The sequence below is a fragment of the Pseudopipra pipra genome, chromosome 2, assembly GCF_036250125.1.
Source record: "Pseudopipra pipra isolate bDixPip1 chromosome 2, bDixPip1.hap1, whole genome shotgun sequence".
Lineage (NCBI taxonomy): Eukaryota > Metazoa > Chordata > Aves > Passeriformes > Pipridae > Pseudopipra > Pseudopipra pipra.
The window spans coordinates 31,180,908-31,206,472 of NC_087550.1; the positions used below are offsets into that span (position 1 = coordinate 31,180,908).

At 42.0% G+C, this 25,565-nt stretch overlaps 1 protein-coding gene across 2 annotated transcripts in view; it reads right to left on the bottom strand.

Annotated features, from left to right (window-relative positions):
• Nucleotides 1-24,808, bottom strand: part of INTS4 (integrator complex subunit 4) — a 37,403-nt gene extending 12,595 nt beyond the window's left edge. Inside the window, exons 1-17 of one of the 2 annotated variants that reach the window (XM_064644850.1) lie at nt 24,678-24,808; nt 23,828-24,022; nt 21,355-21,472; nt 20,558-20,664; nt 20,151-20,336; nt 18,266-18,316; nt 17,522-17,610; nt 17,171-17,291; nt 16,585-16,656; nt 15,397-15,571; nt 13,026-13,231; nt 10,657-10,799; nt 9,760-9,875; nt 7,498-7,631; nt 6,536-6,693; nt 3,027-3,120; nt 1,348-1,428 (exon numbers count right to left, since the gene is read on the bottom strand). In XM_064644850.1, the coding sequence (XP_064500920.1) occupies nt 1,348-1,428; nt 3,027-3,120; nt 6,536-6,693; nt 7,498-7,631; nt 9,760-9,875; nt 10,657-10,799; nt 13,026-13,231; nt 15,397-15,571; nt 16,585-16,656; nt 17,171-17,291; nt 17,522-17,610; nt 18,266-18,316; nt 20,151-20,336; nt 20,558-20,664; nt 21,355-21,472; nt 23,828-24,022; nt 24,678-24,731 (2,100 nt within the window). In that variant the 5' untranslated portion in view covers nt 24,732-24,808. The remainder of the gene's footprint in view (nt 1-1,347; nt 1,429-3,026; nt 3,121-6,535; nt 6,694-7,497; nt 7,632-9,759; nt 9,876-10,656; nt 10,800-13,025; nt 13,232-15,396; nt 15,572-16,584; nt 16,657-17,170; nt 17,292-17,521; nt 17,611-18,265; nt 18,317-20,150; nt 20,337-20,557; nt 20,665-21,354; nt 21,473-23,827; nt 24,023-24,677) is intronic. The other variant, XM_064644851.1, reaches the window with a different exon arrangement.
• Between the last annotated feature and the right edge of the window lie 757 nt (nt 24,809-25,565).

Genomic DNA, 25,565 nt, shown 5'->3' on the forward strand with positions numbered 1-25,565 from the left:
AAGCACTCAATGAGTCTCACTGGCTACTCTGGAATGCAAACATGAGCAGCTCAACAGAGCAACCTCAATGGTCCCACTCAGGTTTACATTTCTGGAGCCAGATCTGACAAGTTCTCCTGCAAACAACTTTACATTCTACAACACTTCATGTACTGCAGCTGAAGATGGGAACTATCACAAGATAAGTATCACCTTGGGTTACTTTAGATATGTTGTTAGAAGCTTAGACAGGACATTGCACAGTTTTACTCATCATACTTTATCTGTTGAATAGATGGGCTGAAGTAGACAAGAGGAAGTGCTCAAATTAATACAGTTGAGTTCAGTATGACTGTACACAAGCCAAGAACTTGCAAGTTATCTAACAGGAAATATTCCCTCACCTTGCATTGATGGGAAGTGATCTACATTTACCATCACAATAGATAAAACTTCCCAGGGGGTTCACATGCAACTGAAAAGGGCACCCAAGACAGACAGTTCAATCAGAAAAGATTTCAAAAGCTGGAAGTCTTTTGTTTCTACTCATCAACAGCAGAGAAGGCTTTGACACACAGCGGTACCTGCCTATTACATCTTAATTACCTGAAGACTCAAAATGTCAGTAGAGTTTCCCAGCAGATCCATGAACTTGCTTTTACCCTAGATTTGTTTCCAGATTATTTAATAGCTTGCTTGCTTCTTTTTCTTAGGGCTTAGCTTCAGTTTTTGCAGGATCAGATCATCCATACATCACAGAATCAGAGTAACTCAGACTGGGTGGGACCTCCAGAGGTCATCTAGGCTGGTCCCCTGCTCAGAGCAGGTCTAATTAAATTCTGATACGCAGAGACACATAAAACTACAAACACTTCCAGGGACAGAGATTCCCCCCATCTCCTTGGGCAACCTATTACACTATTTAACCATCCTTACAGTAAATTTTCCCTTTACATTTAATTGACATTTCTCATCATTTGCCCACCGCCCCTTGTCCAGAGCAGTCTGGCTCTGTCTCATTTGTATCCTACAATGAGACAGGGGTAGACAGTAGTAAACCCACCCTTCTCTAGGCTTGACCTCAGCCTCTCCTTATGAGGTGAGGACAAGCAGCTCACCATTTGCTTGATCTTTCTTGCTCTTCTGGAAGATGGCTGAAATGCTTGCCTTTTTACAGTTCTCATGAACCTCCCTTCCTCACCATTCATCTTTTGAGGATAAGAGAAATTACTCCAGTTTTGGGGAGCTAAGATTTACTTGGACAGACTATAGCAGTGGAAGGACAGAAGTGTATTACTGTTGCATGGCCAAGGAAGGACTCATATCCAAGGATTTGCCTCCGTGCAGACTCTGCTGCTTCCACCTCACCTGTTTTGCTGCAGCAGATGCTAATGCATTCTGTTTCAGGTACAGAGGAGCTGCCACGTTCCACAGCTTCTCCTGCAAGGCCTACAAGAAGAAAACCATAAAATGATGACAAGAAGAAAATTGTAGCCAAAGCTCAAGCTTTATATCCTTCATCCAGGCTGGTCCCAGAATCCCAGTTAACTACCCCCAAAATCAGAGGGTGTGTAGAGCCTTTAAAGGTCTGGAACCCTTTGAGCCTTGAGAAGCTGGGAAATGAAGATACTTTTTCCCCCCACAGCTTTTTTTCTACCAAGGAAAGAAGCAACGGGAAAGAAATGTAGTGAAAAGGGCTGCTCTGACATTTGGATTCTCTCTGCAGCATCAGAATTTCTAATCATATCATATCAGTGGAAGGTGTCCCTGCCTGTGGCAGAGGGGCTAGAATTAGATGATCCTCAAGGTCCTTTCCAACCCAAACCACTCTGCGATTCCATGGTATTATGAGTTACTTTTCATTCCATGCACATTACTGACTCCTCTGCATCACAGATCTATTGACTGTTCTACAACTCAAGCCAAGATCAGCTGATGCAACTTTTACCCCCTTCCTCCCAACAGAGCACTCCTCTGCCAGATACAAAAACCATCTGGTTCAGTCCGGTCAAACACTGGAGAAGGGAACAAAGCCATCTCCAAATGCTGGTCCTCTGCCTGGACAGCACGTTTCATTTTGGATTCAGCTGGGATTGTACTGAACTGCTCATCTAAAACACCTTCTTTAGGTGATAAACATATTCCAAGGACTTGAGGCCTGCCACCAGACCTCTCAACTGGCAGCTATGCATTTAGCAAAGCAACTAAAACCCCTCCCTCATTTTACGTAACAAAGCTTTTATTGAGTCCCTTCTGGAAACCTGTTTGTTGCTTGCTTTAGTTCTTGCTTTTCATATGTATAAGCTACAGTCAAACACTAAAGAATGCCAGGAGACTAACTTAAATACTACTGCCAGCTGATAGCCCTGAGCAACCTGATGATGTGGAATCCCTGACACAGCAGGGGCTTAGAACTAGATGGTCTCTTCCAACCCAAGCTTTTCTATGAATCAAAAAAGTAGTTCCTGTTTACAGCAAGAAGCTGGCTTCGAAAAGGGGCTTTTGAAAAGGGCTGCTGCCAGGGTGTCAAAGTAACCACTTCACCTGCTAATACCAGAGAGATAATCATTGCAACATTGTAAAGGAAACCATGACTGATATTTTACTCAATCAATTCTTAAGAACTCCTTGGCACTGGTGTCAAAAAAGCTGTCTGCAAATCATCATCTAATGAAAACTCCACTCACAGCAGCACTTTAGCAAAAAACATTCCAGTGACCACTAGCAGGGAAAAGTTACTCTCATAACAAAAAGGCTACAGAATAATTGCTCTCATTGTGATTTCTGTCAGATAATAAACTCTGCACAGACAAAATACACATGGACCAACATAACCCTTAGGTACAGCAGCAGAGATCTGCACTGGCAGAAGGTACTGCATAAATTATGTGCTACAGGAGGGAAGCAGGATTAGCAGAAATTCACGGAACCTGTGCTTTCATTGTACATCATTTTTCCGCACAAACGTCAAAACACAAAAGCGCACCACTGTGATGGACTGGGGGCACTTTTGAGGAACAGCCCGAAAAACCCAGATGAAGTCAAACCTTGATGAGGAGCAGCTGACACTGAAGGTAAGTCGCAGTGAAATCTGCCATCCCTGCCAGTTCTGACTGCAGTTCTCCAAGCCTCTGAAGATCACTGAAGCATGTGAAAAAATAAAAAGAAAAAATAACATTGAGACAGTGAACAGTTTAATCTAAACACACTCAGAACACAGCGACAATGAAACCAGCTATTCTTGCCTCCTGCTTTTATTAGAAAGAGCACCAGAAACAGCAGCAAAACACACACTACAAACCAGTTTGCACCTTGGGACTTGGCATGTTCGTTCTTCCAGGAGGCTGACACCAACAGAGCAGTGAAAGCACTAAGTCTGTCAGCCACATTACTCTGCAGCCCCGTGGGAACCATAGAGCGTGGCAGTTCCAGATTTCACTTAAAACACTTCAGCCTTCCACAGCAGCTAACGACCGATTTGTGTTACACTGCTGGGAAATCAAATTATTCATGTTGGCTAGGAAAGGTTGTTTGGAATGTGTCAGGCTCACCCAACCAAGGGTATCTGAAATAGGGCTGCCTTTTCAAGCCAAGCTGGAATCTGATGTACCGATATTTGCCCAACTATATGGTGTGTTATGTCTGGTATTTCTTCTAAATCATACAGCAGCTTTTAACTTGATAGAAAAAAAAAGTGTCAGCTAATGGAACCCAAAAAGGCTTTAGTTCTCTACTGTTAGGCATGTTTTAAAATCAGAAGCATGCTTTAAGAGAACAAAACTGATTTTTGTTACAGAAATGAAAATAGGCTGGATGATGCGGTTTCACTGTCTCTGTTCTTTGCATTTTGCTTTGCTCCAAAGTCTAAGATTGTCACTTTACTTCCATGTTTCCTACTGTGTTATTAAAGCACGTTTTTTCAGATGATCATTTCCTTTTGTTTATCTTAGATTTATCTTCGCATTTAGGATGCAATTCTGAAACTTTGGCTCTGCCAAACCAGAAGGTTGCTGAACCCTGAGACATTCACAAAAGGCATGAGATTATCTGTATAATATGCAGCCAAAGAAAATCTCTCCTAAGCAGAGAACCATAGAATCATTTATGTTGGAAAAGACCTCTAAGATCATCATGTCCAACCATTAACCCAGTACTGCCAAGCCTACCACTAAACCATGCCCCCAAGTGCCACATCTACACATCTTTTAAATCCCTCCTGGCATGGTGACGCCACCACTTCCTCGGGCAGCCTGTTTCAGAGCTTGACAATCCCTTCCATGAAGAAATTTTCCCTAATATCCAATCTAAACCTCCCTGGCACAACTTGAGGCCATTAACTCTTATCCTCTTGCTTGTTACTCAGAAGAACAGACCAACCCCCACCTGGCTACAACCTCCTTTCAGGGAGTTGTAGCAAGAAGGTCCCCCCGAGCCTCTTTTTCTCCAGGCTAAACAACCTCAGCTCCCTCAGCCGCTCCTCATCAGACTTGTTCTCCACACCCTTCCCAGCTCCATGGCCCTGCTCTGGGCACATTCCAGCACCTCATTGTCTTTCCTGTAGTCAGGGGTTGTGCTCTCCTCCAACGCAACAACAGTCAAGCCAGCCTCAGCCTTACACAGCAACCCCATTTCATCTTTTTCCAGAGAGCAGAATGAAGAGGAAGCTCCTGGGTGCTTAATTCCCATGTCATAATCCATCACAACACACGAATGGGGAACAGGATGTCATCTCTCAGCTAAGAGCTAGGAAGATATTCCATTTTCCAGTCTTCTACAGTTCCCAATTCCACTAATTCTATTTCCTTACAAATTTTAAACAGATTTCGACATCCCTACAAGACAAAAAAAATTCCTGTTGTATAGATGGAGAAACCAAACCACAAAGACGGATTTGCTGAAAAGCAAATGAAATGTCTTACATTTCTACCCACACTGCAGACTGGCATTCCCCCTCCAGGCTCTGCAGCTGAAACTTTAAGTCCCAAGTAGACACCAGCTCCACAAGGTCTGTGTTATTTCCTTGGATGACAATAATGATAAAGGAGGAGGGAGTTAAGTCCCATGGCAGAATCCACTGCTGTGAGCTGTTTTTATGTCTCTTCTCTCAGCAACCAAATTGTTGGTGCAGGGAACTCTTGCTCTCTACAGAATAACCATTAACATTTTTATTTTGTTTTGTCCAAATCCTCCCTTCTCTTAAGGACAGAAAACAGCAGCTGGTTTAGTATGGTTTCATGGGGGGCAATCCCAGCAGGAAAAAAGCCAAGACAATAATTTCCATCAACTCAAAAATCGAAAACAGTCACAGCCTGCAAGGTTCCTAATCCCATGCCTGTAAAACTCTGAATGCTCTGCCAAGAGATCACCTGTTTCAAGTGTTTAGTGCATTAAATGCTCTGAGACCCTATTTTAGGTGGTGCACAGTAGCTGCAAAACAGCTGAGGACAAACCATACAGTTTCCATAGCTGGGCTTTCACTGTTTATTCTCTGCTGCAGATGGATGTGCAAGGGATTCACAGCTACCCACAGAAGAAAAGGCAGCTATTTTGGAGGAAGAAAAAGAATAACACGTTTTTGGAATTCCATATTCCAAACAAAGTATTTTGGATTGTTTTTCTCTCTCTCAAAATAAGGCTCTTTTCCTCTTTTTAAGCAGAGGAATCACACTGAAAGGATCCTTTTCAAGTGTTTTGTTTGTGTAAATCAGTCTAGAGATGAAATGCAAGAGGCAACATAAAACACACCGAGAAGCAATACCACACACCCTTATCTATACAGCAGCAGACAGCAGCATGCAGTAACAGTGTCTATTCCAAGAAAAACTCTCTAATTTGCAACTGATGAAGAATGCTGAAGTACTTTGTAAGTGGGACTGGCAATGAGAATCCAACAAAGCACCAGAAGCTGGTCCTCTCCTGCAGAATGAAAGACCACAGGACCTGGAAAATGGAAGACCAAAGGGGACAAGCTCTCTCCCCTCACAAAAACAAGACAAAAACCCCTCATGCATGTACATTACAAATAATACGATCAAAACGAGGGACTCTTATAGGGACACAAAACTAAGAATGACACACAAGGCTGTCATCCTCTTGGGTACCGCAGACCTTGAAACGGGGAGCCCAGAGAAGGGTGACCCCTGGTAGCATGGGAGAGCCAAAATAGGGAGTACAGAGAAGGGGGACCTCCAGGATCCCAGGACCCCCATCAGCTGATGACCCTATAAAAACTGAGACTTTATTTTAACCAGAAGTGAGCAGTCCAAGAAGAACACCCTTACCTGACTCTTATCCCATGCTCTGAAAAGATGCCACCCCAAAACACACACTGGGGTAGTGCCAGACCTGAGACCATCATTTTAATTTAAATAGGCCACACACAGTGTGGCGGCTCACAACAGTCTCTAGAAGAAGTCTTTAATCACAACACTCTCTAGAAAAAGGCTCAAGTTAAGTGCTTGACATCAAAGTACATATGCAGAAGCAGAGAACCTGTGTCAGAAAAACTGGAAATCCTAAGCCATCCTCCCATAAACAGGTCGGCTTGCAATCTTACCGGATGGTAAACTCCAGCAACTCCTGTATGCCCTGAGGGTCGAGGTGCTGTAGGTTGTAAACCCTCTCCAGACTCTGATGTAGGAACTGCTGGGAAGGATCCTCATGTGGGGTAATACTGGGAGAGACAGGGGAGGACACCAGCTTTCTACCTGGCAACTACACAAGAAGGAACATACATAGACAAAAAAGATAAGTCTAATGCAAAACGGTAAAAGTCTAACACAAGTAATAACATAGTAAAATGCTGCCATATTATTTATCAGTGACCAACTGAGAGCTCCAATTAATTTCTCAAACTTGAAATTTGTATCAAGCCTTTCAAGCCTGCATCTTTGTTAGCTAATACAACACATTTTACAATCCACTCGCAGCTAGAGATCCTCAGGTTAAATTTCAACATCTCTTTGAGGGAAATACCTTCCTCATTTATTAACTTTGACACTGTGAAGTCAAAGGAAGTCTGAGACCACATAAACCATCATTCATTTTATGAGCTGTGACAAGATTTAGGACCAACTTCCATCCCACCCATAGTACCAGGCAGGAAAACATGTTTCAAAGCATCAGGGAACATATCTCACCCACAAGTAAACCATTTAGGTAGGATACAAGTCAAATGTTGGAAGACCTACAAAGGCTAAGCTCCCCTTTCCCACACACAGAGTCAGAGCTACAGAAAGTTCCCAGGAATACTGCTCTCCCAGTATTCTTTCCTAATCAGCAAACAATGTGCTATCCTCATTTGAAAGCAATAATGTTATTATTCTCCCCAAAATATTGCAAAATCCATACTATAACAATCTAACATTTGTCTGTCCTGCTGTAATGCACGTTTCAATATTAATTCCTGTGGTGCCTGAGAGAAAAAACTTTTAGAATGGAAGTGTTACACACAGACATGGAAGAGACCAGCAACATTCATAAGAGTGGCAAAGTGCAAACCAAAGTTGTTCAACTTACTCTTAATGGAGGGACCAGATGAGAGAGACTGTCCCGAAGATACGCGTAATGTCTGAACGTATGATCAGAGAACAGGGCAGGCATTGTTGGGCAACTTTTAGCAGCATTAAAAATCAGAACCAGAACAGCAATATCTATTGAAAATGGATTGTTAAAGAAAAATAAACAATGGCAAGAAGAGCTCCTCGGGGATGCAAAGTTAAAACAACAACAACTCAACAACTCTTTCTTTGCTTAGGATTTGTCTATGAAGTTCTTTAAAGTTGGAAAATACTCAGCAAAACCCAAAGAAATGGTTGTCTGAGCAGATGAAAACCAAGTACAAAGAGCAAACAATACAGGATGAGCCATACTGGAGGAAGGATGTTGCCGACAATGTGGAATGGCTCAAAAGCAACACAAGGAAAGGAGCCAGGGATCATAAATGCAGAACATACTCATTAGATGGAGTTCCACTCTTCCTCAAAGCTTACACTGCGCCTACCAGTTTGAATCACAGAATCAGAAAATGGTTTGGGTTGGAAAAGACCTTAAAGACCATCTAATTCCAACCCTCCTGCCACAGGCAAGGACCCTTTCCACTAGAGCAGGTTGCTCAGTTGTTTGTTACCCAAACAAATCTAAAATTATACATTTACTGCCAAGTCTTTGAAAATCGCTGCATTTCCTAGGATGCCCTGAAAAACATCCCTCTCTGCAGACTTTAAGCAACTCAAAAAAATCAAACACTGAAAAATTCTTCTGGAATAAAAACCACATTTTCACAGTTTGAGAGCCTCAGAAATATATAGCAGCCAAAGGCTTTCACAGTCCAAAGGCTTTCACAGTCCAAAGGCTTTCACAGTCCAAAGGCTGACACCTGCAACTGGGCTGATCCCAAGCATAAGTTCCCTAACAGGAGAGCATGAAAGGATCCCAATGCAAAGCTTACAGTCATTTGGGCATGCAGGGTACTTCCCTACTGGACACTGAGGGAAGAAGCAGGTTCAGCCACAGAAGGGACTGAACCTACACTTTCACCTTGTGAAAAATCTGCATTCATGGGCTGCCAAGCAAAAAGGTTTTCACTTGACAAACCAGTTTCTCCTCTTTACTCAAAACACCTTACAAATTTTCAGCTAAAGCTATTCAGCTAACCTGATTCAAATTTGCTAAGTGCTTTGAATCAAACAAAACCATGGTTTTAATTATCAGTTTGCACTGGAAACATACCATTCAGGTCTACCTTGTAGCCTTCTGGCTTGCAAGCCTGTCTTCACATAATATGTTTCAGTAAAATTTGGTGCTAAGTTACCTCCAAAACATTCTCTAAAATAATATTCTGTGATTCAGGACAGGAAGGTCCATTGAGTTAAACAATGAGCTTTTTTCCCCTGCAATGTTCCTTCAATTCTCAACTCACAGGACAACTTCACTCGAATTATTACTAAACCACCTAATTATGGATTCATCTTTCTCTCCACCTGATTCAAACACTTTTTAATTCTCACAAGGTATTTACTTAATTTGTATAGAATTTCTGGTTGATGGCGGGTGACTGATGAGAAAAATAAGGAGCAGCTTCTAGAGGAAGGTTTCAGTCCAATGTGTCTCAGCATGCATCAAAAATAACGCTACGTTCTGCAATCGCAAAGAAGGAAAGCAAGGAGAATAACAATGGAAAAATGCATTTCCAAGGCATCTCCTGTTATTGAGGATACTGGTATAACAATAATAGTTTGTATTCTAAATCACTAGAAGAGATAATATTAATATAAGGACTTCTGATATTGAACTATTCAAAAAAAATGACACATTCAAAGCATTACAGGGATTCAGGCACTGCTGTACTAAGAGATGGTGCTCTTCTACACACTGCACAACAGTGAGGATAACAGAAGTTTTACCTAGAAAAAAAACAGACATGAAAAACCACTCTTCTTATTTAAAAGCTAAAGCATCTTCAAAATTAGTGCAAACTAGACATGTTTTCACATCAAAGGACTCATCTGCAAAGCCTAAACCTTGACAAATTGTTTGATTATTCATTACAGCATAAAAAAAGGCCAATTATAGTCCACTGGTATTTATGAAGATGGTTCCAACAAATAGTTATTCCATTACTTGCTGAGTAAAAAAAACTAAGTGCAAAGGGATTCAGAAATAGCTAAAGGGTTGTTTGTCTGCTACAGTTTGACATGTTTTAAGAAATGTGAGCATCAGGAAAATATGAATAAAATTTACTACAGTCAAAGTGATCAACAGGTTCCATGAAAAAGATACAGGCTGGGTCATCCATGTCTGGTTCTGGAGTGTCAAAGAATGGATGTGTGCTCAGCAGCTCTGGGACTAATGGAAGCACCAAGGTGGGATGCCTGCTTCCCAAGAACTTCAAGCATCTGAAAATACACAGATTGAAATTATTTCTTAGTAAACATATACATTTCAAAACACAGTATTTTAAAGCTTTATTACTTTATGTTGCAGCAGCATTTTGAGAAGCTGGTCAGCAAGAAAATCCTGCTGTCCAAGCCTACTGTTTCTTCACAACTGACTATTTGCATTAATATTTGATAGGATCCAAGAAAACTGAAAGGACAAACAGTAATAAAAATGGTTTATTTAAACTGTCCATGAAACACTTAACACCTGGAGTTATAGAACATAGGAAAAGCTTTTATACTAGATGCTAACGAATGAGTATTTTTTTCTTCAGAAATAGGGGAGTGAGGAGGTAAAACCCCCAAATCCCCAAACTCCACCAAACTCCAAAACAATGTAAAAGTACACTGGAAATCAAAGCAGGCTAAAATAAGTGTTTCCAATAATACCTAGGAATTCCATCTCAAACCATGTGTCCCACACTAATGTTTTCTTTTTGCTTAGACAGAAAAATTCTCTCCAACAGCAGAATGCCATATGGCCAATCCATAATTGGCTTGTAATAGAGGGATATTTCCAGGAGTGGTCAGCAGTTCTGGATTCCCAGTGCAAGTATCAACAAACAAAAACAAAACGCTTTCCACACCCATCATGAATATGAACATATTTATAGAATAACAGGATTCTATACCTGAAATGCCTGTTTTCTCCTTAGCAACCTCAGTATTTCCTAGCACCTCGCTTTCTAAAAAGAATAGGAAAAAAAGTAGACACACAAGGACACTGAACACCACTCACTTCCATATGGATTCTCTGTCTGTAGGATACTTGGTCAGGTTTTTCAGCAGCTCCACCAGTGCAAGATGGATGCCTTCTTTAGTTGAAACATTGGTGCAACACAACAGTTCATGAAGTGCTTCCCGAATGTCCCTTGAAGAATCCTAAAATAAAAACCCAACCCAGACACTATTGAGTGCTGAGAGAGATATGCCTGCATAGCAAACGCTGCAGGGTCTCCTGGTCTCATCTCCCCACATTCTTCAATTACTGGAATGAATGGGAATGCTTCACTGCTGACTTTCTCAAGCAGAGCAAAAATCACTATTCAGTTTGGGTGATGTTGTACCCTTAGGAATAGACAGTAACAGAAAAGGAAGCTGCAAAGGTAAGGTAACACAGCAAAACAATCACCAAAGATTGTTTTATCGTCTTCAGAGAAGCCTTTAATTGTTCAACACAGGGAGCTCAATTCCACAAGCCTTTAAGCCAGTCACCAGCCTCCAGGGGCTGTGAGTAAGTGTTGAGGATATGTCAATGGCTGGACAGACTAGAATATTTTTAGGATTGCTGTGGCTGAACTCCACCTTAATTAATTACATTCCTTCAGCCAAAAACCATATTGACATTGCATATCCACGCATTGTACTTCCTTGCTATCAACATTTGCATGGTACTGCTGGACACAATGTGAAAATTTAATAGGATACAAGAACTGGATGCTTTTCAATGGTGGATTTTATTTTTTTTACATTATAATTTGCTAAGTATCAACAGCTCATTCATCACTCTCTTACACAAAAGAAGAAAGAGCAATCCTCTTGCAAAGGCTCTTAAATGATGGCCAACACACACAAATGATCAAAGGGGGAAGACCCAGAAGGGTTGCTCAGCCTCTCCTAGGTTGAAGACAGACTATGATCAAAGAGAAGACAATTTCTAGGGACTGGAATGAAATGACCATGGACATAAAATACTCCAGACCACTAATACAGCCCATTGGAAGGGAATTACAGAGACAAACGAAGCAGAAGACCATGAAGGGATAGAGATGAGCACAGCTCAAGAAACTGAGATCAAGGACAACAGGGAAAGCAAAATCCAAAGTCTGGTCAGAAAGACAAGGAGTAGCTGGCAGAGTTACTCGGACAAAGTCAAAGCAGTGGGCTGAAAACAGAAGTTACCCCTGCACCAAACTGTTCCATATTTATACTATTTGAACAAATTTAGGCACCAAAGTCAATACCATTTTCCACATCCTTTATTTTGGTACTAGAAGATGGATTTTACAGAAAGTGAGCAAGCACCTTTCAGAATCAGACAAATCCATTAAAATGTTAATAATTCCCTTGACTTGATCTATCCTAATACCTGATAATAATTATGACAATATACACCATAATACATGTAGGATTTATCATACATAATAAGCCAGCACAGAAGAACCCAATCTAATCAGCACATTTTTATACTTTGATGCACATGTCCCCAGCTTAAACAAATGTAAATAACAACATAAAAATGTGAAGCACCTAAAGTTCATTGCTGTGTTTGCAAAATCAGATCATGTTCCACAGCATTTGTTACAGAATGATAAAATATGTTTAGTTAGTTTACTTCTTCCTGGGGCACAACTGAAAGAAGCCACTACTGCCCTGGACCAAGCAAACAGCATCTGAAGAGACAAACAGTGGATTTGCAGCACTGCCCAAACCTAGGACACTTCCCAAAAGAAGGAGAAACTTGCCTACCACATGCAGCAGATTCAAGAAAACATGCCTCAGAGGCTAGAGCTCAGCAAATAAATCAGGTCTGAAGGGAAGCAGTGTAACACACCACCATTTATACAGCCAAAATCTCTCTTTCTGGATCAACCTCATCAACCAGGAACAGCAGCTGACTCATGCAGTTCCCTGAATCCTAGCTGAGCACAAACTAGGAGGATGCTGGTTGGGAAAACCCAAAATTACACTGGAGAGTGTGCTAGCAAACTCTCTGAAACACCCAGAAGAGAGATCTCTTGGTAAACAAAGGTGCAGCCAAAACAGTTGAGCAAAGGAAACAGAAAGAATATGAAGTTGCACTCAACATGAAATGGTGCAGAGTGCTGACCTACAACACAAGACTGAAGGAACCACTTGTGAGGCAACAGCACAGTAATCAAGGGAAGAGTTTTTATCTAAAATTCATCTAATTCACAAGTATTCTGTTGTCCTGGGGATTACAAGCTACTAGAGTTTAGGAGCTGTTGGGATTGTTCAAAGAAGAGCAAAAAAACCCCCCAAAAAAGGTGGGTTTGCTCTCGGAGGAAGGGACTGATTAGCAGTACATATTTAAGCACCTCAGAGCAAGCAGGAATGCAATGTTTTCACTCCTCTAGAACTTCTTACCTCCAAGACAGCTAACACAGTATCCAGCTGGTCTTCCCGCAGCGTGATATTGTGGGAAATTTTTCTCATTGTGTGTATTGACTGCAATCTCACCTCCTCGATTTCATCATTAAACATGTCAACCAGAAAATCCAGGCACTTCTCCGCAAAAGAAGGTGAGGACTGAGCCAACATACAGAGGGCTTCCACCGCAGCAATTCGAACCTCTATTAAATGAGAAGGAGGGAATTAATTGTAAATTAATTAAAACTGTCCTGTTTAAAAGGCCATACACCCAACAGTCAGGTCTTCTGTTATTCAAGGATTAGGCTAAGGACAAGAGATGCTAAAGAAAAGCTGAGGACAGTGGAGCCTAAGCAGGGACCCATGATATTGGGGACATTTTCACAGGCAAGTCTTCAAATCGAAAGTCTCAGCTCTAAGACAGCCTGTGCTGCTGTTGCAAGCATCTGCAACAGGGACCTGCAGGTGAAAAATAGGTCTCCGACCCAGCAATAAATATTACGTATCTCACAGTGTGTTTTGCAAGTGTAGCATTAACCCTGGTATCTTAAGCAAACTCATTTAGTTAATTAAACTCTGGTTGGTTTATTCTTCCTGACATTTTAATTGCTTGGAGCTTTCACTGCACTTTTAACTTGCTATGTAGCACTTTATGAATTGCTGAAAAGCCCCAGAGAATCAACATTTTGGCAGTGAACAGAATGAAATTCCTCTGCTTCATGACTTCAGATTCCTCAAAAGAAAGGAAAAAGGTGCCACCTAATAAAATTACTCAAATTTAAGTAAAAAAAGCATCAGAAAGCATCCAGAGTATATTTATGCTGTAAAACATTGAAGGAATTTGAAGAATACCCAAATATAACAAGCTTATGCAGATATGAGATTCTCTTTCCTACAGCCATCCTCCTTAGCTTCCATAACATTTATGTGTGGGATCATAAAAATGATAATTAATCTGATGTCTTAAAACGTTGTTTTAAAAATAATTCTATTTTTAATTCAAATCAGCTCATCTTGACAACATTTAGTTAAAACTCTTAGGCCTATTGTTCTTAAAGAACATGTTTGACTCCTCAAGATTCTGATTAAGCAAAAAAATGCACATGCAGCAAGACCCCTGCTTACTCAGGAACAAAGCTTTTGTCACAACTACGAGTCTCCATGGGCATTAAGACCAAGGTATTAAGAGAAGAGAAACATTTTGCCAATATTGCTCTCATAAGCTGACATACTAATTCAGATTTAAGTTACAACATGGAATTCAAGAAATGAAGTAGCATTGCAAGTCAAGGAGAGTTCAGCAGTATTTAAAAATGCTGCAGTGGAGGGAGATATCTACATTATTCAAAGATCTGTGTATAGTCCACATCTGTCCATTTTTATCCATGTCCCTCAACAGCACCACACTGCCACAAGACCTACGGCATAACAAACTGGAGAATGTTTCAAAGGTCAGTGGACTGAACTGGTGAAAGTTTTTTTACTGTTTGTCAGGAAAAAAACAAAGCTGCACTTTCAAGCTTTACTTCAGCAATTAAGAAAACATGCTTTTATTTGCAGGAGCTATGGAACAATAAACCAACTTTTACAACACAATATACAGCAATATTTTTGTTATGGTGGTTTTGTACTTTCTAATTTAACCTCATCCTTCCAGTAACATTAAAGGCAAATTCAGGAATAACAATCAGAGCTTCAAGTTTTCATGGTTCTATGCAAATACCAGTCACAGTCAATAGCCTTAGAAATATAAAACTTCATCTATGGGAAACTTGAGCTGGGAGACTCAGACTTTCCTGAGGCCATCAGCCTGGTCAATGCCACAGCCAAATCTAGAAGCTCAAGAACGACTGTGTTCCAGTTTGACACTCACAATTCATTCTCTTTAAAATAACAGATATAACCTACTGGAAAGAGACTATGGCCTTCAAGTCCATCATAGGAACACAACAGGAGACCAGTACAACAGCCCTATGGAACAGGTAAATGTGACCTTAAGACATAGGTATTTCTATTACAAAAAACCCTACCAATAACATGGTAGGGTTTGAAATGCAAGCAAGATCTCACCTGAAATTTAAGTACCTGAAAACATACAGATCCAGCCCCTGATTTTTAATAATGCATTCTAGTGAGCCAAGAGAAAACCTTTTATAGCAACAGAGACTAAAAGAAGCCTAGCCTGTTAAACCTCTGACAAAATGAAACCTGTCTATTAGTTCATTATCCCAAAGTCCACAATTTGCTAAAAAACCTGGACACGATGGTCAAGTGATCTATTTTGACCAAAAAAAACCCCAACTAAAACCCAAGGCTTATTAGCCAGCACACATCTCCTTTAGCTATTCCATAGTAAGTTAACACATACCGTACATCTCATCCTCCAGGCCATGAACAAAAGCCCCACAAGCTCCTGACTCAATCAAGTTCACAGCGCCAGTATCGATTTCTTCTTTGGGAGCATCATCTCCCCACTTTCTGCCACTTGAAAACTCGCCAGAGCTGTAGAGTTCCTTGGCTCGTTCATGTGCAGTGCGCTTCCTCTGTCCAAACAAGTTTTTCAGTTACTACCATGTAAACTTTAAAAGATGACCAAACAAAATATTAAATGTCTTTACTGGATCTGAAAAATCGAGGTAGCTGGATAGATGCAGACATAGAAAGACATGCAAATGCTAAGATAAGTAAGCAGTACTTTCTCTTCTATGACTATTTCTAATTGCCAGTAACTCTTTGTACTTTTGATGTTGGAAAAGGATAATAATGAATATATTTTAATCAACATACTCTTAGACATCCATTGTAAAAACAGCCAAATTGGGTCAGAACAAATGTTCATCTAGTTAAGAAGCCAATAACTGATCTGCAAAAATGCTATCACTTTGCAGTTCAACTTGTTAAACTGCAATTAAATACTTTAATGACTATCAATGCTATCCAGAGTTCAGCAATGTGTAAAATGGGATATTCATTCAGCATGCTTGCTAGTACATCTCCTTCCCCCAAGACTGTAAATAAAGCTGTGCAGCACTTTTTTTAACAGCCTTCAAAAAGCAGCCCACCAAAACTAGCAACTCTAGCTTCACCATTCTTTAGCTGACAGAAAAAATAATAACCTCAAGCATGTTGCTTAAGGAAGGAGCTTTACTAAAAAATTTGCTCATAGGGCTCAGTAGCCTTTAGCTACTCATGTCTCTTGAAATGTCCAGGTCTAGTGGTCAGATCTTGCAGGAGGTTTCCTCAGCTTGCTCCTAAAACTAGGTCTTTCCATACGCAATAAATAAAGCTTTTAGCCCAAAGACTATCACAAAACCACACACGTTTCCCTTTCAGCTGTTGCAAAACCTGGATAGCCTAGAGCTGTTTATTACATGCTATACTAATGAAATCTAAAACTAGCAATTGCTTCATTGACTTTAAAAGAAAACCTGTCATCATCAATTAACTCTCAGCAGCCCTGAGGCAAGGACAAGGTAAACAAATACACTCAACATTAACATTCCTCTTGTGCAATTTTAGTACCTACAGACAGAAAAACAAACAAACATTTACGTACCCTCAGATCTGACATGAGCTTCTTGTCAAGGGTCTGCTCTAAGAAATGGGAGCTAACTTGTTGCATAGAACCCTTCAGGAAAAAAAAAAAAACAACAAAAAATCAAAAGAAGAAACAGGATCATTCTAAATTGCACCACTTAATTTCCTGACTTATCCCAACACAGCATCCAATCTTACCCATTCATTCCAACAGTTTTCTGCAATGCCTGACACTAGCATACATCAGAGTCTAAAGAACTGTACTTAAAACAATCAGAACATCACCTTTGCCTACTGAGGTTAATATGGCTTTTCTTGAGTTCAGTTGGTTTACATGTCCTGTGGTGGAGAAGTAGGGGCAGGGAATTATGACAAGTGCTTGTTTTTTTCTTTGATACTCAACCATCTACCCTCAAGGAAAGAATCACTGTCTAGTTCAGTTGAGAAACTTTTGGGTTTCCTCAACCTCTCTCATTTCTTTCATCTCCAGAAATTTACCTATACAGTTTTTAAACATCCTCCCATTTCTTTTCAAATATACACGAAAAGTAAAGCAAGTTAAAGAGGAACTACTCTAAGCTAGAGAGGAAAAGAATGCAACTTACCAATAACTTAGCAGCTTGTACTCTAACAACCCAGGAACCATCACTAACCATGTGACAAATTTTTCCAAAGGCATCATCAACCAAGCGAATTTCTTCATTAGAAGAAGGAATTGGGACAATGCTAACAGAGAGAAACACAAATCAGTTTGTTCATTGTATTCCATACCAGATGGCCTAATTCTTATGGATGTACAACAAATACCAGGAAGCAAAAGTTCACTCTTATCAGGCATCAGCAATTTGTTCAAATCAGCTTCCTAACAGCTACTCCTCAGACTAACTAGCACAAAACTCTCAGGATTAGGGTGATTACTTTGCCAATACTTTGAGTACTTTGCATGCAGTACATACCTTTCAGGGTAAAGTTGACTGAGGACCCAAATTAGCTGAACTGCTGCACTACGCACTTGCTCATAATCATCTGCCAACAGCTTGCAGGCCTGAAAGAAGAGTCACAGTCCAGTACACCTGAAACGTCTCCACCTGAGCTTTCATTCACTTCCCACAGTCCAGTCAGCACCCTTACCATGAACCACTAAAGACAGATTAAAAATCAGGATGAATTCAATCTTCCCTTCTACTCCCTAGTATTTCTAAGTTCGATCAGGCAGATTAGTACTAATAAAGTCAATCAGGCACATGCTGGAGAACTCCAGAATTGCCTGTACTGTGCAGGGAGGATTAAATGTCAGTCTGTAACAGAACTAATTTGATACAGGCTGCAGCTGCACAGCCTCACTGACATAACAAATACGGGCTTCATGGGTACTCTCCAACGAAGAAGGGTTTAAGACTTCAAGACTATTTAAGACTTCAAGACTATTACTGTCAAATGACAGTAATGATTACATCATGCCTTGCCCTTCCCATGATTATCTCCCCAAAGTATATAGTGCTTTAGTGCATTTAAGCACAATGGATGCAAAACAGACTTTTATTTTCACTGTCATGGGAAAAGGAGTATCAGCAACCTAAGTGCAAAATAATCCTCCTCTGCTCAGTGCCCTCCTCCTCTCAAAGCACACTGTCACAGAACTTAAAAACAAAGATATGCAAACAAGAACAAAACAAATACAAAGTAATACAAGGTTTTACCTGACTATAAATAGCCTGCTGTAGTTTTAATCCCCTTTCATGAAGCTGCAGCTATGGGGGGAAAAAAAAACCATAAGAAAGTGTAACTATAAGTTTAAGTGACAAAGACCAAATTTCCACCACTGTTTTTTCTGCTTTGAGTAAACTTAGCTGCTGGTATTTCTTGATTGCTGCTATAATTAAAATATGGCATTATCAAGAGTACTATCTTAAATAATATCCTTGACTTCAGTATAATTTTTTCAACTTCAGAGCCATTCATACTTTGATTAGGAAAATACAATTTATCTAAACACACTGTCTGTCCATTCTCTCAACCGTCAAAAAATTGTTTAGTGTTAGCCATATTCAACAATTAAAACAGATGTAGGAATCCTCAAAATAATTAGTTTATTCCCATTCCTGAAACATGGATCCAATAGTAGCATTGTCAAAGGTTTTCATGCCTTGTAAATCTTTCAATTACCAAACCAGAGGAACAGCAAAAAATGTCCTACTAAACATTGCTTCTCTCTGGAACAAGGCAGTATCATGAATCTGACTTATAAACAAAGGGATAATATTTGGTTGAACAGAGTCAATAAGAAACATTTTCATCTCTATATCCACTTCTTCAAAGTACAACACAAAATTAAAAAAAAACCCCACACATAGAAGCAAGGGAAACTATGATCAAGAATCCTAGAAGTAGTTAGTGACCCTGCATTTACTCAGGATGTTCCATGCTTCAGACAACAGAAAGTCAGTTTTCTCTGTGCTATGATTATAAATTCAAGGTCATAAATTTTGCTATGGATCTGGTTGAACACCATCATAAAAGTCATGCAAATTACTTTAAAAAATTGTACTGACAAAAACTGGAGGTTTATATTGGGTATTAGGAAAAATTTCTTCACAGAAAGGGCTGACAACCACTGGAAGAGGCTGCCCTGGCCAGTGGCGGAGTCACCAACCCCGAAGGGATTTCAAAGACATGCAGATGTGGCTTTTAGGGACGTGGTTTAGTGGTGGACTTTGCAGTGCTGCATTGAGGATTGCACTCAATGACCTCAGAGGTCTTTCCTAATCTAAAAGATTCTATGATTCTGTGAAGAGTAAGTGTAACCTCCAGCAGAGGGAGATCCCACACAGGTTAAAGTGCAATCTGATCTCTTCAAATACATCCTTCTTCCTTCTTTGGAGTTTAATATCATTAATTCAAATACCCTTGTTGACCATCACTTTAGGTGGGATATTGTTATAAGCTTTAAGGAAGTTGCTTTATAGAGCAACTTCTGTATGCCCACACACTCACAGGCAACTCGCATTAAGCAACATTTTCAAATGCATGGTCTTAGCTTGCATTTCTGCAAAGCTAAAAACTTCTGAAGGGTCCCCACACAAAACAACAGTAAACCTCACGAACAGTTAGAGAACACTAATGAATGTGACCACAGGGCAAAATGTAAATGTTGTTTTAAAACAACAAACCGAAATTCTTTCTGGACTTATCACACAGGTTTCCTGTCATAACCAGCCACCTACTGCATGTTGGAGCACTAGTGGCTTATTGTAGTTCTGGAAATCAATGCTAAATCAAGAAATACAGATTTATCACTAAAAGAAAGAGCCTACATACACTCAAAGAGTCAACAAATAGAAAAGCTCCTTCAGCTATAGCTGAAACAGAAGTTATTATGAATCACTCAAATGCCCTTTGAGATCTTGTATCACTCTCACATTTTGAGATCTAGTTTATTTTTCCAGGTAATTTTGATACACTCAGTGGACTTTTACTAAGTTAATTAAATAATCTCTAACCCAGACCTCTGGATTAGCTTGCATCCCCCACCAGCTTCCTTATACAACTCCAAACTGTTTCTTCCACTGTACCAGCAACACTTACCATGGCTTTTATAGCTGCAGTCCTAACACGAGGGTCCTGGTCATTAAAATGATCTCCTATTATCTTCTGGACATCTTTGGCAGCCTGGCTTTCAGCTTCTTTTGCAACGCCTTTTTCCACTGGTCCAAGACAGCCAATTAACTGAAGACACTTATTTCTTACACCATGAGAAGAATCTGTCAGATGCTGTGGAAAAAAAGCAAAGAGTAGATGTAACTGGATTCTTATTGTTCTCTCACCCCTCTGAAACAATTTATCACATTAAGTTCCCCAGCAGTCAAAAAATGTAAAAAAAAGCAGTTACTGTAACAGTTGGTTGAGAAAAATGAGAACAATTTAAATACTGACTACCTTTCTTTTTTTCTCGTGTCAGTTTTTCTTGGAGGCCACAAGAAAAGCCTGCTTACCTTGCAGGCTACCTCTACCAGCCTCATCCTGATAGATGGATTCTCAGGGAGTTTTGTGCCGATCACTAACAGGGTGTCCAGCAGCTGAGCGAGGACTTGGTGAGACTCTGCAAAACAAAACAGTGAAATGCTAAATACCGCTTTACTGAGCTCCTACTAGCTACAGGATCACAGATTGATCCAGGTTGGAAGGTCATCCTGAAACGTTCTCCTTTCAAGGCCTGGACAAGCCCAGCTCCCTCAGCTCTTCTTGCACATCACATACTCCAGTCTTCAACCACCTCGGTGGTTCTGCTGAACTCGCTCAACTTTACCAACGCTAATCTGGCACCGAGGAGCCCAAAAGTGGATACAATATTGCAGATGTGGCCTAACCAGTGCTGAGCTAAAGGGAATAATCCTCTCCCTTGACCTGCCGGCTACACTCATGTTGATACAACCTGATCAGCTGGCCTGCAGCATGGTACCAAAAAAACTCCTCTTCAAACAGGATTCCTCTTCAAACAAGACAGTCCCGTAGAAAGGAGAACTTCAGAAGCAACAGCTCTCACATAGAGATGCAAAAGCAAACTTTGCATTCCCTTAGAACAAGATATACAGCAGGCAGTTCTAAGGAACATTTTTCTTCTCCTCAGAACATGTACTTGTCTGTCATCATTCACAAAAGCAGAAAATAAATACCCTGAACAGCAATTTCATATCATACACCTCAGATGTAAGGCCTTGCCACTGTCCCAAATGCTTTGACAGCACGATTCTGCCTTGACCTCAAGCACCACCTGAAAAGGGAGACTTACTCTCATTTTGAAGTGTGTTGATGGCATCATCCATAATGCAGTCTGGGGAAAATCCTGCAGTTTTAGACAACAAGCCCAGCAAGGATGCAATCTTCAATCTTACTGAGGCATCATTCTCCTGGAAGGAAACAACACACACCCTTAATTCATTTTACATGTTTGAAGAACATACAACGCTACACAAGGGCAGAACCAACACATAATTCAGCACGAAGGTCTCAATCTTACTGTCAGACTACTTCTTTCTCCCTATGTCCACAGTACACCTCACAGAAAATTAACTATGCCAGAATGTTTGCATGGCAGCTTTCAGTACATTTCAAAATTATTCTTTTACTCATAATTCCTCAAAATTACCTTCATACTGTTTGAAAACTTAAAGTTTTCTTAAATTAAAGGGTTGTCAAACATGACACCCATGGGAGTAGCTCCTTTCTCAACTGACCTGAGAAGCATTTTCTCTTTTCAGGGTCAAAGTTATGTGCTTAAACAAAAAGTACTGCCATCAGACCGCTCACATCAGTGGTAGGATTCGTGGATTTCCACAGTATGGGGCTATTTACACATCTGGTGTTTGTTCTCCATTATGTTCTTTTCATTAAAGGAGAAGCCCCTTCATGAGTACAAATTAAATCAGTGATTTAGGAAAGGCATTTATAAAGACACTTTTAATAGCCTTACAAATAATGTCTGCAGTGTTATAATCGAGTGAGGTGGTTTGAAGCTGGCTTCCTGCCAAGTCTCCAAACCTCACCACAAGAGCTCCCCCCCCAAAACCAAGGGAGAAGAGAAAAAAAACCAAGAGAACCCAAACAAGAGAGAGACAGCTAAAACAATACATATAAATATATTTACACTTATATTACATTTATATACAATTGAAATATATGTACAATATCAAAAGGAAAAGGGAAGGAAAAAAAAGAACAAAACCAAAATAAAATAAACACGATCAATAGCCCAAGATCTAGCAACTAAAAGAATTAGCAAAAGAATATCTTACTACTCTCCCTGGGACAACAGAAAGTCACACTGGAATGACCACCGGCAACCTCCGCCTCCCAAGGTCGGCCAGGCCTTACCAGGCCTCGCTCCCCAACCCGACAGACTCAACAGCAGGGAAACCCACACCTCCAAAGCTGCCGGAGGGAAAGAGGGGTGAAGGCCTCTCCTCCTTTCTTCTTATAGCCTGGCTTATGTAAAAACTGTAGGGAATACCAGGTAAATCTGGGCACTTCCTTGGTTACAAACTGGTCACCGAGGAAGGCCTAGACCAAACTACCACATTGAATTATAAGCAGCCCTCCACTCCAGTGGACAATTTTTCCTCCTACTGGCTCATGGGCAGGAAATCAGTGAAAGCTCTCCTTTTACTTTGCAGGTTTGATCGCTGTCTCCACAACCAAAACACCGGTAAGTGAAGGTACCTCGAACCCTTCATCGCAATCACCCTCAGAAATCAGGAAAGGACTTTCAGGATCACCTCAGGCCACTGTTTGAAGACACACCATCACTTACACCAACACCAGCTCACAATATACTATCCCCCACCTTTCCCCCCCACACCACTTGAAAAGTTTTTCAGAAGCATCATTTTATCATCTATTACCCATGGACTGGAGCACCTCTCCTACAAGGAAAGACTGAGAGAATTGGGATTGTTCAGCCTGGAAGAGACAATTTAGGGGTGACCTAATCATGGCCTTGCAGTACCTGAAGGGAGCCTAAAGGAAAGATGGAGAAAGACTTTTCACAAGGGCATGGAGTGACAGGACAAAGGGGAATGGATTTAAACGTAAAGAGAATAGGTTTAGACCAGATATTAGGAGGAGGTTCTTTGCTGTGAGGTTGGTGAGACACTGGCACAGGTTGCCAGGAGAAGCTGTGAATGCCCCATCCCTGGAAGTGTTCAAGGCCAGGCTGGATGGGGCTCTGAGCAACCTGGTCTAGTGGAAGGTGTCCCTGCCCATGGCAGGGGATTGGAACTGGATGATCTTTAAGGTCCTTTTAACCCAAGCCATTCCATGATTCTATGATTCTAAAAGTGCCCCTTTTCACAGCAGAAGCAATAACTAAAATGTTTTTAGCTAGAAGGAATTAGGACCATGGGAAAGAAACATCAGTCAGGAAGGATTCAGATAAAGCTGAAACAGCTCTGGACAGCCAGGCTCCCTGGAAAACTTGACATGTCTTTTGTCCTTTGTCAAGTTATGACTAACCACGCAGGCCATGGTCAGGGATAACATTGCCACATCCTTGTCACAGGCTCCTGAAACCATCAGCAAAGCAACTAAGTGATCAGAAATCACTTGGGTAAGGTGCTGTAGTTGCTCAGTCTCCTCACACAGGGTACCCAACAGCCCAGCTGGTAACTCAGTCAGCAATAGAGGAGCCTGAGACTCCCTGTTCCACATCCCACACCAAGACAAGAAGACCAGAAGAAGCAAGCATGCTTGGCCCCCAGTTTCACCACCTTGTAATAATGCTCCAGCAGGATCCTGACAACCCCTTCCACGCTCTCCACTTCCACGGGCTTCCTGGCAAACTGGAGCAGGTACTGCAGGGCATCTGCAGGCGAGGTGGCTTTGCACAGGTCAACATGGAGTGCTGCTGATTTGCTGGGCTTGGTCAGACGCAGCTTCTTGGTGGATAGGTCCTCGTGCTGCTGCTGTGCACACAGGGACATGGCTCAGAAACAGCAAATCCTGACCCACTTCTGCCCACACTGAATACGGGGAAGCCTGAGGAAGCTCCCGTGTCCCATGGCAGTCACTGGCCTCTCCCTCATCTGTCTCAGGAAGGAACCTCAGACCTCTGCTCAGACCCCTGCGGCTGCTCCTGTCCTGCCCGGGTACCCCCATCCCCGGGACACATGGCCTCTCCCCACCCCAGCCTGGGACAAACCCTTCTGCTTCCAACACCAGACAACCAACCCAGGGCAAACACGATTTATCCTCTGCCCACTGGCCTGGAGCAGCCCAGGAATTCGCTGTAGTTCCTTCCCCAGGCCCAGGCTGGGGGGGAGCCGCCTCTCTCCCGCAGCAGTCGCGCCCCTCCCCAGTTCACTTCTAAAGGGAGCACCGTCCCCCTCCCGCAGCCCCCTCCCCTCCAGGCAACTCTAGCCTCCCTAAACTCGGAGCCGCCTCGTCTCGCTCCTCCCCAGCCCCACTCGGGACACCCCCCTACGAGGCACAGGGGGCGGGCGGCGCTCCCAGGCTTGGCCCCGGGCTGAGCCGGCGGGTTCCCCCGCAGCTCCGCATCACCCGCCGGCACCTCCCGCCGCACGGCAGAGCTCGGGGCCGGCCCGGCCCGTCCAGACCCACCTGGACCACCTTGGTGAACTCCTCGTACACCCGCTTCTTCAGGTGCGCCGCCATGGCGCCGCACAGCGACCCGGAAGTGGAACCACAGAGCGGGCCGCGAGGCGCGCCCTCTCTTCCGGCCGGAGGCCGCGCTCTATGGTCAAGCAGCCTCCTGTTGCCTTGGGAACGCGGGGCGGACATGGCGCCTGCGGTCCGGCCAGCGTAGTCAGCGCCGCTGCCCGGGGCGTCGGCCCCGCGCAGCTTTCCTCCAGAATACCCACTGTTTTCGCTAGTACTGGATTTTAGACCATATAAGGACCATATAGCGATATAAATAAAAGTATAAAATATATATGTATCAGTGACGTGACTTGATGTTGCATGAGACACACATGGAAGTGTGTGTGCCTTCAAACATGTCTCCTTGGAGGAGAGGAGAAGGAGGCCCTGGCACTGAGGAGCTGCCCGGCAGACATGTGTCTAGTTAGATGACAGGAGTCACTGGCAGCAGCTGTGTCTGTGACACCGTGTCACCAGAGGTAGCCAGAGATGGCCACAGTTCGGTCACGTCCTTGGGACAAGAGGATTTGGGAAAGGGCTGAATCGTAGAAATGCAGAATCAGTTAGGTTGGAAAAGACCTCTGAGATTATCAGTTCCAACCTATGACTGAACACCACCTTGTCAACTAGACCATGACACTAAGTGCCATGTCCAGTCTTTCCTTAAACACTTCCGGGGTCAGTGACTCCACTACCTCCCTGGGCAGTCCTTTCCAATGGTTAATCACCCTTTCTGTGAGGAAATTCCTCCAATATCCAACGTAAACCTATCCTGGCACAGCTTAAAACTGTCTCCTTTCATCCTCTTGTTTGATGGGTCCAGAGGAGGGCCAGGGAGGCAAACACAGG